The 11,980-nt window shown below is 41.8% G+C and overlaps 2 protein-coding genes and 4 non-coding genes across 6 annotated transcripts in view; 2 read left to right on the top strand and 4 right to left on the bottom strand.

Annotated features, from left to right (window-relative positions):
• The window catches only part of pwp2h (PWP2 small subunit processome component), a 10,801-nt gene extending 8,546 nt beyond the window's left edge, over positions 1-2,255 (bottom strand). The window contains exons 1-6 of the mRNA XM_008293548.1: positions 2,139-2,255; positions 1,747-1,859; positions 1,061-1,155; positions 873-972; positions 252-395; positions 35-170 (exon numbers count right to left, since the gene is read on the bottom strand). Coding sequence (XP_008291770.1) covers positions 35-170; positions 252-395; positions 873-972; positions 1,061-1,155; positions 1,747-1,859; positions 2,139-2,156 — 606 coding nt within the window. The 5' untranslated portion in view covers positions 2,157-2,255. The remainder of the gene's footprint in view (positions 1-34; positions 171-251; positions 396-872; positions 973-1,060; positions 1,156-1,746; positions 1,860-2,138) is intronic.
• Positions 2,256-3,632: 1,377 nt separating this feature from the next.
• pjvk (pejvakin) lies at positions 3,633-8,609 on the bottom strand. Its single transcript, XM_008293557.1, has 6 exons — positions 8,399-8,609; positions 6,923-7,118; positions 6,356-6,497; positions 6,167-6,284; positions 4,642-4,785; positions 3,633-3,934 (listed from the first exon to the last, which is right to left on the bottom strand). Exons 1-6 carry the CDS (start codon positions 8,607-8,609, stop codon positions 3,633-3,635), a joined length of 1,113 nt encoding a protein of 370 aa, XP_008291779.1.
• Positions 4,899-4,972, top strand: trnai-aau (transfer RNA isoleucine (anticodon AAU)). The gene has a single exon. It is a non-coding gene; the product is annotated as a tRNA-Ile (tRNA).
• Positions 5,138-5,211, top strand: trnai-aau (transfer RNA isoleucine (anticodon AAU)). Its single transcript has one exon. It is a non-coding gene; the product is annotated as a tRNA-Ile (tRNA).
• trnai-aau (transfer RNA isoleucine (anticodon AAU)) lies at positions 5,533-5,606 on the bottom strand. The gene has a single exon. It is a non-coding gene; the product is annotated as a tRNA-Ile (tRNA).
• Positions 5,822-5,894, bottom strand: trnar-ucg (transfer RNA arginine (anticodon UCG)). The gene has a single exon. It is a non-coding gene; the product is annotated as a tRNA-Arg (tRNA).
• Positions 8,610-11,980: the final 3,371 nt, after the last annotated feature.

The raw sequence follows: 11,980 nt of genomic DNA on the forward strand, positions 1-11,980 counted from the left end.
AAGTCTACACACTTTCAGTCTGGCGTATACATACATCTAAGCTGTCCTTCTCAAAGAAACAGCCCACAATGACGTCCTTGTGTCCACCCAGTGAGTAGTAGATCAGGTTGGCCCAGCGCTCGGCGCCAAACACCCACGTTGACATGTCTTTGCTGCCCACCACAAAACACCTGCAAGAAAACGTCACAGTCACGGTTTAGTTTTTGCTAACTTAGAGGCTTCGTATTCGCTCTCGTGTCTCGTGAACCCACTTTGAGTCGTCCGTCCAGTCGATGCAGGTGGTTTCATCGTAGGGACCGTAGTAGCTTTTGTCCAAAACGAAGGCGTTGAACTCGCGGTGCTTCCCAGGAGCGTGGTACATCAGCGCCACGTTCTCCTTCGTCACCACAAACTTCCTGAAGAGGCAAAAACACAGCAGACAGGCTAGTTAGCTTTTAGCATATCTACTTTATCTGGCGGGACATTTTTCGGTGGGAATTATATTCTAAAGGTGCTCAAACATCTAAATTGAATTAGATTAAGCTAATGCTAATGTGACTAGCATGCTAGTTTTTCCACCAAAATGCCAAATTCTTTAATATTTTTGCTACCATCCAAACAAAACATACATTTCTTTTCATTCATATATCTAACGGTTTCATTACACTGTAAATATACTTTGAATGCATCCAGCTTTTGTTTACAGACAAAAAAAATACAAACATTTGAACTTGAATTCAATACAAATAGTGTGAAATAAAAGGGTGCCACATTGTCATGTTTTCATCTAAAATTCAAGTCAAAGTAACATCAATAAAATCCAAACTCCTGTTAATGATGTTAGTTACACTTCACACTGTGGTGTTGTTGTTTCAGGTAAAGGTGCGTCTTACCTGCCGTCAGGTGAGAAGCGGATGCTGCTCACCGGCTTGTGGAAGTGAAAATGATGCAGGACGGCTCGAGTGATGAGGCTGATGAGCAGCGCTGCTCCATCTGTTCGACAAAAACACGAACACACATTTTTGTTGTTGCGCAAGTCCTCCATAAAATCTTATTACCAGAAATCAGTTCAACCTCCTACCTTCATCCACCACGACCGCCAAGTTGCCATCAGGAGAAACGCCCACACAGGTTATATTCTTTGTCGTGGAGACGGGCAACGTCTCAGATGTGTTGCTGCAGGACGGAGAAGAAAACATTTCAGTCTTATTTTTAGGTTTTGAACATACTGAGCACCAATGAAAGAAAGAAAGGTGTGAATTATTGTGGCTGTTTTCTGAGAACAAATATGTTCTTTTTAACATGCTACAGACTCAAAATCTAATTAAACTTGATTTATTTCATAACAGAATCAGAATCAGTCGGTGTTTTAGTGCATTACAGTAAACACTAAGATGAAGAAAATGAAAAGAAAGATAAAGATTTTTTAAAAAGAAAGTAATCCAAGGAATTATGGGAAATAAAAAACAGAAATCTTAATTTAACTTGCAAATTAATTTTCCAAAAATGTGCAAAAGTCCTTAGTATATGGTGTAAATATTGTCCTACACACATGCAAATTCAAACATTTGTTTTTCCACTTGCTGACAAAAAAATATGCAAAATACACCGGCTGCAAATTCAATTCATTTTAAACACTGTATCTTATGAGTGATTACACCAGTGCTAATAACTTACAGTCAGCATGAACACACAGTGAATGATGCTCTGAATCTCTAACACATGGCTGCATCACTCATTTATGGTATTTACTCCACCATGACTTACTTTTTCAGGTCGAAGACAGAGATTCTGTTCCCAACAGGGCTGATGACAGCGTTTCCATCTTTGGAGAAGTTTAAATTTCCCTGACGATACACAGCTCCCAGCAAATTGGAAAACTACCATGAAGAAAACAGTGGAAATTGAACACCAGCTTCAAGGCAGATGTAGATAAATAGTTACTTCAAAAAACACAAATTTAAATACAGTTTGCTTGATTACAAGTAAGCCGAAATAATTTTAAGTGGTAAAACGTTGAAATAACAGAGTCATAAATGTGACGAGCAGTTTATGTAGCTACTAATATGCAATAACATCTTAAATTGAACAACTTTTGAATGAAGTCTGCTCTTAGTATTGCCGAGCAGAGCGACACTAGCGAACAGCAGCGAACTCACCCTGTAAGCGAACTTCATTTTACTCAATATTCCGTAACTTCAGTACATTTATCTTCGTTTTAGTTCTTTAAAAACCTCCGTAGAAGTATGAAAAATACGCCGCATGCTTCTTCTTCCTCCACACGTGTTTGTTGACACTCTCCTCGGCCGGTGTGAGTGGAGCTACGGCAGCAGCAGCAGAGCGCCACCTGGCGGCCTGGAGGGAAACTGCAGCCACGACATCACTGTTTTTGCTCTTATTGTGCACTAAAAATTCTGTATACCTGCAAATTTTCTTCAATATTAGTATTATATTGTGGTTTGTTAATGTGTCCACCTATCCCACTTTTCATCAGCAACACAAAAATGTACAAAGTATGATTGTTTTGTGTCTCTTTTTGTTATTTTTTGTGTCAGTTTTAGATTGTTAGTCGTCTTTTTTTGGGTGTTTGTCATTGTTTTGTGTTTCTGTGGTTGTTTAAAGCCAGTTTGTGGTCATTTCTTTGTCTCTTTTTAATTGTTTTGTGTCTCTTTGGGGCTGTTAATTGGGTCATGGTGTCTTTTAATGGTCTGAACACTGTTAACTTGAGATTTTCACACCACAACAGCAACAAGTAACATTTACAATGACTGCAGTCTATGGAATAATAAATAAATACATTAATTGGCTCTTCTGTATTTGTGTTTCTAATTTATCAGAGATATTCAGCAAACAAACTCGTGTGAACTAAATGGTTGTTTTCTGTGTCTTTGTGATCGTTTTGTGTCTCCAGAGCTGTTTTTTTAAATAAATTTTTTTATTCTTTCTATGGTATTTTGTTTTTTTGTGCTCATTTTTTGTTTCTCTAGTTGGACTTCCTCTAGTTTTAAATTTTTGTGATTGTCTTCTGTCTATTTACAATTGTTTTGTAAGTGTTTTGTGATTCTTTGTGGTTGTTTTGTATCTTTTTACAAATGTTTTGTGTCTCTGTGGTTATTAAGTCTCAGTTTATGTTTCTCCAAATGTAAAACCCTCACCCTAACAAAGCCGTTATTCCAAAAACATGTTGTTGTCGTGTCAAAGAACAAATGCAGGTTTAAGTATTGTGGTAATGCAGCTGCTGATATGAATTCAGAGGTTTATTGGCTCTTCTGTATTTACATTTATCCTGTCAGAGGTAAACTTGTGACGTCTTTACATTCAAGTCAGAAACAGTGAAAACTCAAAATCAGTGACACACTTGGAACTGAGCTAAACCAGGCCGACTTTTCAGGTTGCTTCCTCGCCGGCCTTCACACGATCCCCCCCTCGTGTCCACTTTTAATCCCCCGGCTGAATAATTCATCAGCTGCAGTACACAAACAGCACACGTGTGGAAATGGGCCGGCGCCAGAATGGACCTGAAAGCGATACACAGCGAGAGATAACATCGGGTCTCTGTTTGCATGTTTTTCTGGAACACTTGGCTGCTGCTGATTGGATGGCGCGACGTGTTGCTGCCGACGGCTCGTAAACGGTTCCGCTCACCAACTCTTTCACCTCAGGGTTTTGTGCCAGAGGTCGAAGCACGGCACCACGTGCAGCCGGACGTATTTCTGGCCGCCGGTGGAGCACTCGAGGCAGCCGTAGACGGTTTCCCGCCGCTGGTTTCCCATCCCGCAGAGGGCGCAGGGGCCTTTGGCGATGTTGTGTTTGAGGAGGTTGACCCGAGTGTGGGAGCTTTCCCTCAGGTAGGCGGTGGACACGTCCGTCATGCTGGCAGCCTTCTCGTAGTAGTCGGTCACCATGTCGTCCATGTAGGTGTCGGAGTGGGTGAGCTCCTCGAAGGTCCGGTCGTCTGCACAGGAGGGAGATTAAAGCAAAGAGGCAGAAGTACAGGTGTGATTACTGACACTAAAAATGAAACCAAATATTCCAAACAGTAAAAACAGAAAATATTGTCAGATTTGTAACTTTCCTTGAACTGCTCATCTTCAATCCAAAATTATGACATTTCATCAAAATCACTTGTTTCTTATCTAAATATATAACAAAAATAAACTGTTTACACTACATAGATCCTGTAAAAAAACAACAGAAGACCTGCGACCAGCAGTCGTACAGAAATCAGGAGAGATTTCAGTTTAATTGCAGGCAGTGTTTACCCAGAGCAGAGAGGAGGAAAGTATGGAAACAAGATAAAAATGTCTGAAGTACGTCGAGCTACACCTGTGGACACTTAGAGAAGTGTTCTATATGTTGTTTTCAGCTTTTTTTCCCCCAGTTTTTGTCAAATATATGGTCAAAGAAAGTCAACTTACTTGAACTCATCCTACCAAAGTGTTTCTCAGAAAAGAAAAACTTTTTAAAGTACATCAGGAGTTCCACCTCCTCTCTAATGTGACAGAGCAAAATGAAAAATACTGGATCAATAAAACAAATGCAGAATGGCTCATAAACAGAGGAGCGAGGTGTTGGAGGACACATTCAGCATGGTGAAACATCGTCCTGCAGTTCACGTGTAGAGTAGTTTCAAGTATTTCATTTAAAGTGTTGTTTTCATACCTGCTCTGAAGGGGTTTCCATAGATGATCCCAGACAGGAAGCGGCGCAGTCGCCCCATCGAGAATCGACCGATGAAACCGCCGAGCTGCTCGCTGATCTGCTCGCGCTCGAATCCGCCCTGAGACTCCGGAGCTACGCAAATATCTGAGCAAGAAAATATCAGTTCAGAAAACAGGTTGTGAGCGAATGTGACTATTTATGCCATCAAAATGGCTTTAATTTATGAATAAATTTGGTTGAAAAGTCATGAGCAGTCAGGCCGGTTAGCTCAGCTGGTCAGAGCGTGGTGCTAATAACGCCAAGGTCATGGGTTCAAGCCCCATACTGGCCACAATTTCACCAAAAGTTCTAACAGGAACCCTAAAGAAACTCTGGTTTTAGAGCGTTGGTCTAAATTGGCAGTGATTTCTGTTCCTTTCCTGACCATTCAGTCTGTTTTTGCATCAGATTCAGTGATATTTATGAACAAATGTGGTAAAGAAAAGGTCAAACATCAGGCCGGTTAGCTCAGCTGGTCAGAGCGTGGTGCTAATAACGCCAAGGTCATGGGTTCAATCCCCATACTGGCCAGGTTTCAGCAAGAACTTCGAACAGCAGACTTGACTGTCACGTGTTACTCAACCAAACTGGTCAAAGTCCTTTTGTGAGTATTCTCCAGACAAGACCATATCTGGGACCAACCGTAATCACTCCGTTAGCTTATCGGTTTTAACGTTTTGGGGCTCTTTGTGGTCATTTTCTTTGGTTTGTAAATGTTTTGTGTCTCTTGTGGTCAGTTTGTGTCTTTTTGTGAATGTTTTGTTTCTGTTTGTAATTTCTTTTCGCCTCTTTTGGTTTTTTTTTATTTCTGGAATAAATTTGCTTTAAAAATGCAGATGGCATGATGAACTCTGGCCAGTATGGGGATTGAACCCATGACCTTGGCGTTATTAGCACCACGCTCTGACCAGCTGAGCTAACCGGCCTGATGTGAAGCTGTTTTTCAACCAAATTTACACATAAAATAGACATAAGCTGGTTGTGAAAATGGTCACATTTGGGAGATATCCTTCTAACTAAACCTGGGCGGGATGTGGGTCGAACTCAAGGCCTTATGAAGAAAACCAGCTGAGCTAACTGTTAGCTTTAAGGTTGAGCAGTTCTCTACATGGTCAGGATTATAGTCAATGACCAAATAAATTAACCATGAAGGGACTCGAACCCTCAATCTTCTGATCCGAAGTCAGACGCCTTATCCATTAGGCCACATGGTCATATGCTGCTATCACTATGGTATGGTTAGTAGGAGTGGCTATGTCATCATGTCCTATCTGATATTAGCTTAGCTTGTCTTAAATTATCTGCTCTTGCTTGATCTTGTTTATTTTTTATTTTTTATTTAAAATTCTTTAACAAGCACCACGCCCTAACAATGATGTTAATGTTTTATCACGTATTAAAGCTGGATTCACATTTAAAGGTGCAATTGAACATCGTGTGGTGTATTTTGGTTTCAACAGATGATACACATGGTTGTTCTTCCTACCGAGTCGCCCGTCCAGCCGAACAAACAGCTCGCAGATGCTGAAGGCGATGGTGGTGTGAGCCGGGATGACGATGGCCTTGTCTCGACCTTTGGGGTTTCTGCCGTCGTCGATCTGAAACTGCAGCAGAGCAGAAAGCTGAGCGAACCACGACGCCGGCAGTTAGAACGACATGTGGAGAACATGTTTACCCTCATGGTCGTGCCTCTCACGCCGGCGTGGACGGTCAGGGAGCACTGGCGGGTGGTGCGAATGCTCTCCACCACCACGCAGAGGACGCTGCGACGGCTGTCCTTCGACTGACGAATGAGGCAGTGATCCAGGTCCACCTTCCTGCAGGACCAGAACATTTTAAACACCGGCTCTGGCTTTAACACCTGCTCAATGAGATAAACATCTACGGTCCATTTTCTTTTCCACATTGTCCTCGTGCATGTCGCCCCTGTATGTGTGCCAGTGTAGAATAACACGATCATTTATTCATCCCTACAGGGAAACCCTCCTCTCACATTTCCTGTGGTCAGAGGTCAGGCATCGACTTATAACCTGAATCTAGATCTGAGAGACTTCACAGACATCACAAGAAGCTTCTACCTGGTTCTCTCTTTTCAAAAGGATGAATAATTCATTCAAAAATAACTTGATTATTAATAAAGCATCGCCTAAATGGCACTTCATCTAATCAGTCTTGTGCTGCTATGACGATGCTTCGACACCCAGCAGATGGAGATAAGAGGAGCAGGTGCATGCTGGGATACCTGGAGTTGAGCTCTCGCAGCAAAGTGGGAACCTCCAGCTCGTGTTTGGTCACGATGCCGAAGGAGGCTTTGACGGCCACCGAGTCGGAGCCGCTGATGTTGAACCCGACGTCGTTGATGATGTGGTTCCCTAATCGACCGTTGAGCGCCACGTCGGATTTGTCCTCGTAGTTGAGCAGCTGATAGGAAGACACTCCTGGCAGCGAGAAATTAGCTTGATTAGCTGTATTGTTCCGCACTTAAAAACTGTATTTTTTCTTTCTTTTTTTCTTCTTTTAACCATATTACAGACAGCACTATCTGACAGATGTAGTATCATGTCTTTTTATTTACAAATAACGAGTTTATACATAAATGTTTTGGAGCTTATAAATATTTTGTGTCCCTATTTAATCAACAAGAACAGTAAAGAACAGTAAAATGTTATCCGTAAGTGTATCATAAGTAATAATACAATCGTATGACTTATAAAGGAGTCATATGTTTGCCACTAATTTACATTATGTTTTAGTAGCGTGGAATTGCATTTACATAAACAAATTCTCAGTTATTGGAAATATTTAAGGATTATTCTCTCTGAATTTATAAAACTTAATTGTGTCTTGAAATAAAAACAAACAGAGCCCAGCTGTTTCTCTGTTAGCTAGCTGTTAGCTAAGATAACTGGTTGTAGCTTAATCTTCACATTTACAGTGACATTTCGACAATTACATAGCTACAAGTAGCAGCTACTTAGCTTAGGCTAGCATGAAGACTGGAAATTGGGGAAACTGCTAGCCTAGCTAACTGTAAAGCTCCCTAAATAGTCTCCAAACAGAGCCATGCTAGCTGTTTCTGCGCTATCTAGCAACTAGCTAAACTAACTTTTAGCCTCATATTGGCAGAACTGACATTACTGTTGGCTAGCATAGTTTAGCATAAAAAGTGGAAGCAAGGAAAAACAACTACCACAGCTTAATGCACAGCTCTAAAGCTTCAGACATACCAGCTTAGCTGTTTAGCTGTTAGCTGCTAAGCTAACAGCCTGCTGGCTATAGCTTTGTATTTACAGTGTAGACTTTGATGTTTGGTAAATATAAAGCTACAAGCAGCAGTCAGTTAGCTTAGCCTAGCATTTAGACTGGAAGCAGGGAGAAACAGTTCATAAGCAGGTTAGCTGATTCTCTGCTGGCTAGCTTTAAATATCTAGCTTGAAGTTTCAGTGGAGACCCCATAAACCTTCCAAAGGTACCAATTATGATCGGCTGCTTTTGAAAAAATGTGCATTTCTATTTGATAAAATGAGTATCGAAGTTTAAATATAAAATATTTTCAATGGAGCGCAGGCACAGGCTGATATACTGTATAATACTGTCAGAAAGTGAAATAAGATGCTTATTTTCAACACTGAAAGAGGTAAATCTAATGTTTAAAAAGCAAAATTCAACCATACATGCCTCAGAAAAGGTCATCTATGTATTTGTGACGTTGCTGTACCTGCTGTGATCTCCTTCTCCCCCACCAGGATGTCTTTGAGTGAGAACGGGGTCGAGGCGTACTTGTTCTTCTTCCAGAAATGCCTCTTTCTCTTCCTGATGACCAGGCTGAGCGGCTGGTAGCGGTCGGCCTCGCTCAGGCTCGGCACCGGGATCAGCCTCCCCGTGTCTCCGACCTGCTTCACAAAGTTTTTAGTGGCGGCAGCAAACATTTTGAACCACGCGTGGATATGAACGCAGGCTGAAAAAACAGAATGCACCACACTACATGCGCTCTTCTCAATGGGGAGGCTAATTCGGGAGAGTTCTTTCAGACTCGTGAAACGTTAAATAATGCAGGTGATGTGTAAGAGAATATGGGACAAGGTGTGTGTTCACCTGATAGGTCGCCGAGGCCCTGCAGCTTCCTGTCACCTGACAAAGGAGGTGGAAGGACGAGTTATAAGATCACATTTACACCTTTTGTCAGCCCGTTATTTACAAATGTGGTTTTCAAGACTCACGATGGAAACGCATAGCAATTCTAAAAGGTTTGAAGACGTGTGTGTCTTCAGACGCTCCCCTTTGATTCTAATACACATCTGCTTTAGCCTTTCTTTAAAAAGCCTGAAAAGCGTTCTGGATTTTTTTAGGATGTCTCTGTGGTTGAGTTTGGATAATGTCCACCTTTCTGACTGGTGGCCTCCACTCATGCATGACAGGGCTGATCTCTCCTGTGGCCGCGCTGCTGTCTCGTCTGTACAGCCAGAAATAGCCGCTAAGTTTGTAGGTTTTCTGCTTTCCTACCACAGCAGCTGAGGTCAGTGTTAGTTTTCTATACGTTACACTCCCTTTAATTTTCACTTCTTGGCCAAAGGAGGTCATGTAATTGCTTAAAAGCAGGATTTCAGGATAAAAAAAGAATCCATCATGCTGTAATTCACACTTATGCACGGAGACTAGTCTGCTCCTCAGAATGTCAGATACACGTACTGAATGTTATATTTGGTTTAACCTGAAATCACCTGCTCAGAAAGTTTCACTTAACCACTGTCATGAACTGTGATATACATCCATCCATCATCTATACACCGTTTAATCCTCACTAGGGTCGCGGGGGGCCGGAAGCCAACCCAACCGAACCAAGGGGAAAGCAAGGGACACCCTGGACAATCTCAAAAACACAGTGGGCCAAAATTTAAAACCTGAACAACGTCGTGGGCCAACATTGAACAAATGAACCTTTTAATATGGACCAAAACAAATTTTGCTTTAACATTGAATATTGAACAAGCAACATTATATATAACTTAATAGTGGAGACATGCAAAATCAAAATATAAATAAAAAAACACATCAATGGCACAGTGACAGTTGTAGTGTGAAGTCGCTATGCCTACTGTCACAGAGGAGAAGAAGTTTCTAGGTCCTGTCCTGATTGACGCGCCAAAACAACAACAGGGCATTATGGGATTTGTAGTATTAGCGGTGAATGCGCTGTACAGTATAATACCGGGGGCAGCTCTAGTAGTCATTTGGTATTGTCTCGCGGGCCAAATATAATTACAAAGCGGGCCAAATTTGGCCCGCGGGCCAGAGTTTGACACCCCTGCCCTAGACTATCACAGGGCTACACTTAGAGACAGACAACCAAGCACAGTCACACCTACAGACAATTTAGAATCACCAATTAACCTCAACATGTTTTTGGACCTTGTGGGAGGAAGCCGGAGAACCCGGAGAGAACCCACGCTGCACGGGGAGAACATAGAGACTCCACGCAGAAAGATCCCGGGATGCAAACTGGCGACCTTCTAGCTGTGAGGCAACGGTGTTAACCACTGATCAAGCATTACTTTCTGTTTATCTGTGATCAGAATGCATGACAACACACCTTCTGGTCTACTGGCCCATATAAATGGGAATAAAGGCCATTTAAAGGGCTGATGTATTAAACATACACAAGTGTGAATAACTGCATGTAAAATCGATGTCCAAAACACAAATTTGTGACACACAAGGTGTGTTTTAACACAAGCAGGATCCTTTTGTAGGTTTAACCAAGTCGCTCTGGTGCATAAACGTGAACAAGTACTTTTAGTGTCTAAACTTAATGTAGTTTTGGTGTTTTTGAGGTTTGAACTTAATCGAGTAGTTTTCATGTCTAAACAGTTGCAGGGAGGTGGTTGGGGTGGATGGTGGGTCTACAAAGTCCCAGATGTTCACTTGTGTGTTTTTTAAAAATGTTTTTTCAACATGTACCAGATTTATATGAAGATGATTCATAGTTTCTTCATATTTTCTCAGTTTGCAGGCCTGCAGTGGTGCATCATGAACAAACATACAGCTTCTTCAGACTGGCAGTAAAAATTGAGTTAAAAAAGAGCAAAAGGGAGAGTTTAAGATCAGTTTGTAGAGCAGCTCTAACAGTGCACAACATCCACTGATGCTTCAGGAGTCTCATATAAGAGTCGACGTCTCAGGAGGAAATCGACGGACAAACAGGTTTCTTTGGGGCTTGACCTTTGTGACCTCTGGTTAACAGAATATGTTCTCTAACCTTTAGTTCATCACGGTGCACAAAACTACGAACGTGCAGAAGCTGAGCACAGGAACTGTCTTCCCATCTGCTTCGGTTTCTGTCCCATGTGGATCCTTAATGAGAAATCAGTCTGTTCTGCAAGCACCTCAAACACTTCCTGCCTTGTTCAGCAAAGGAAACAAGCAAAATCCAGCTCATCCACTGACAGAAACCCGACTTTAGGAACGCTTCGACAACTCAGCCGAGGCTAAAGTCACTCATGAAGAGCACACGGTTCTATGTAGGAATCAAAAGATGCTCATGATGTTTGTTTTGTTGTCCCCCCTCTGGGACGTCACCTTCAGGGACCGACGACAACACACCGACTTGGCAGAGCTTCATCCTGGAAAACCCATCAGCTGGATGTAACATGCACATTGTAAACCGCTCAGGCTGGAGCAGGCAGATGTAGGTCAGCAAGGCACATTTCAGGTAGACAGCAAAACAGAATGTGTTGTTTGCGAAGTTTGTTTCAGGAAAATGAATAAATACTGGAATTCCTTCAGCTTGATTCGCACAAAGAGACACGACCAAATGAATGTTTAGAATGATTTAAGGTTCGAAAATGGCGAATCAGAGATGCAGCAATCCTCATCAACCACCTTTTTCTTGTAGTTAAAAGTGCATTGCATGATTTTGACTTTAAACCCTGACATATTATCAGATTATGAAGTTCTGACAGACACATCCAGCAGATCCTGATGATCCTAAGTCAAATTTTAGTGCTTTGTTTTGGTCTCCTCCACCCTCGACTGGAAACATCTGGCTTCTAATGTTCACAAGCTAGCTGCTAACTATGTTAGCCTACTGCTGAGGGAAACTGAGGGTTGTAGCAGCTTTATGTGAAGCTGATCAACAATTACAAAAAAGTCATGGTTCAAATCCTTTTTCGTACATTGACTGTATGAAATCATGTGAGTGTTTCAAGTAGAAGAATGAAAAATGGTCCATTTTCTTGTTTTTTGTTTTTCGTATGGGACAAGAAACCACATTGATTTCAGTAACCAAACCTTTTTCTTATCA

This window comes from Stegastes partitus, unplaced genomic scaffold, assembly GCF_000690725.1.
Source record: "Stegastes partitus isolate 25-593 unplaced genomic scaffold, Stegastes_partitus-1.0.2 Scaffold894, whole genome shotgun sequence".
Lineage (NCBI taxonomy): Eukaryota > Metazoa > Chordata > Actinopteri > Pomacentridae > Stegastes > Stegastes partitus.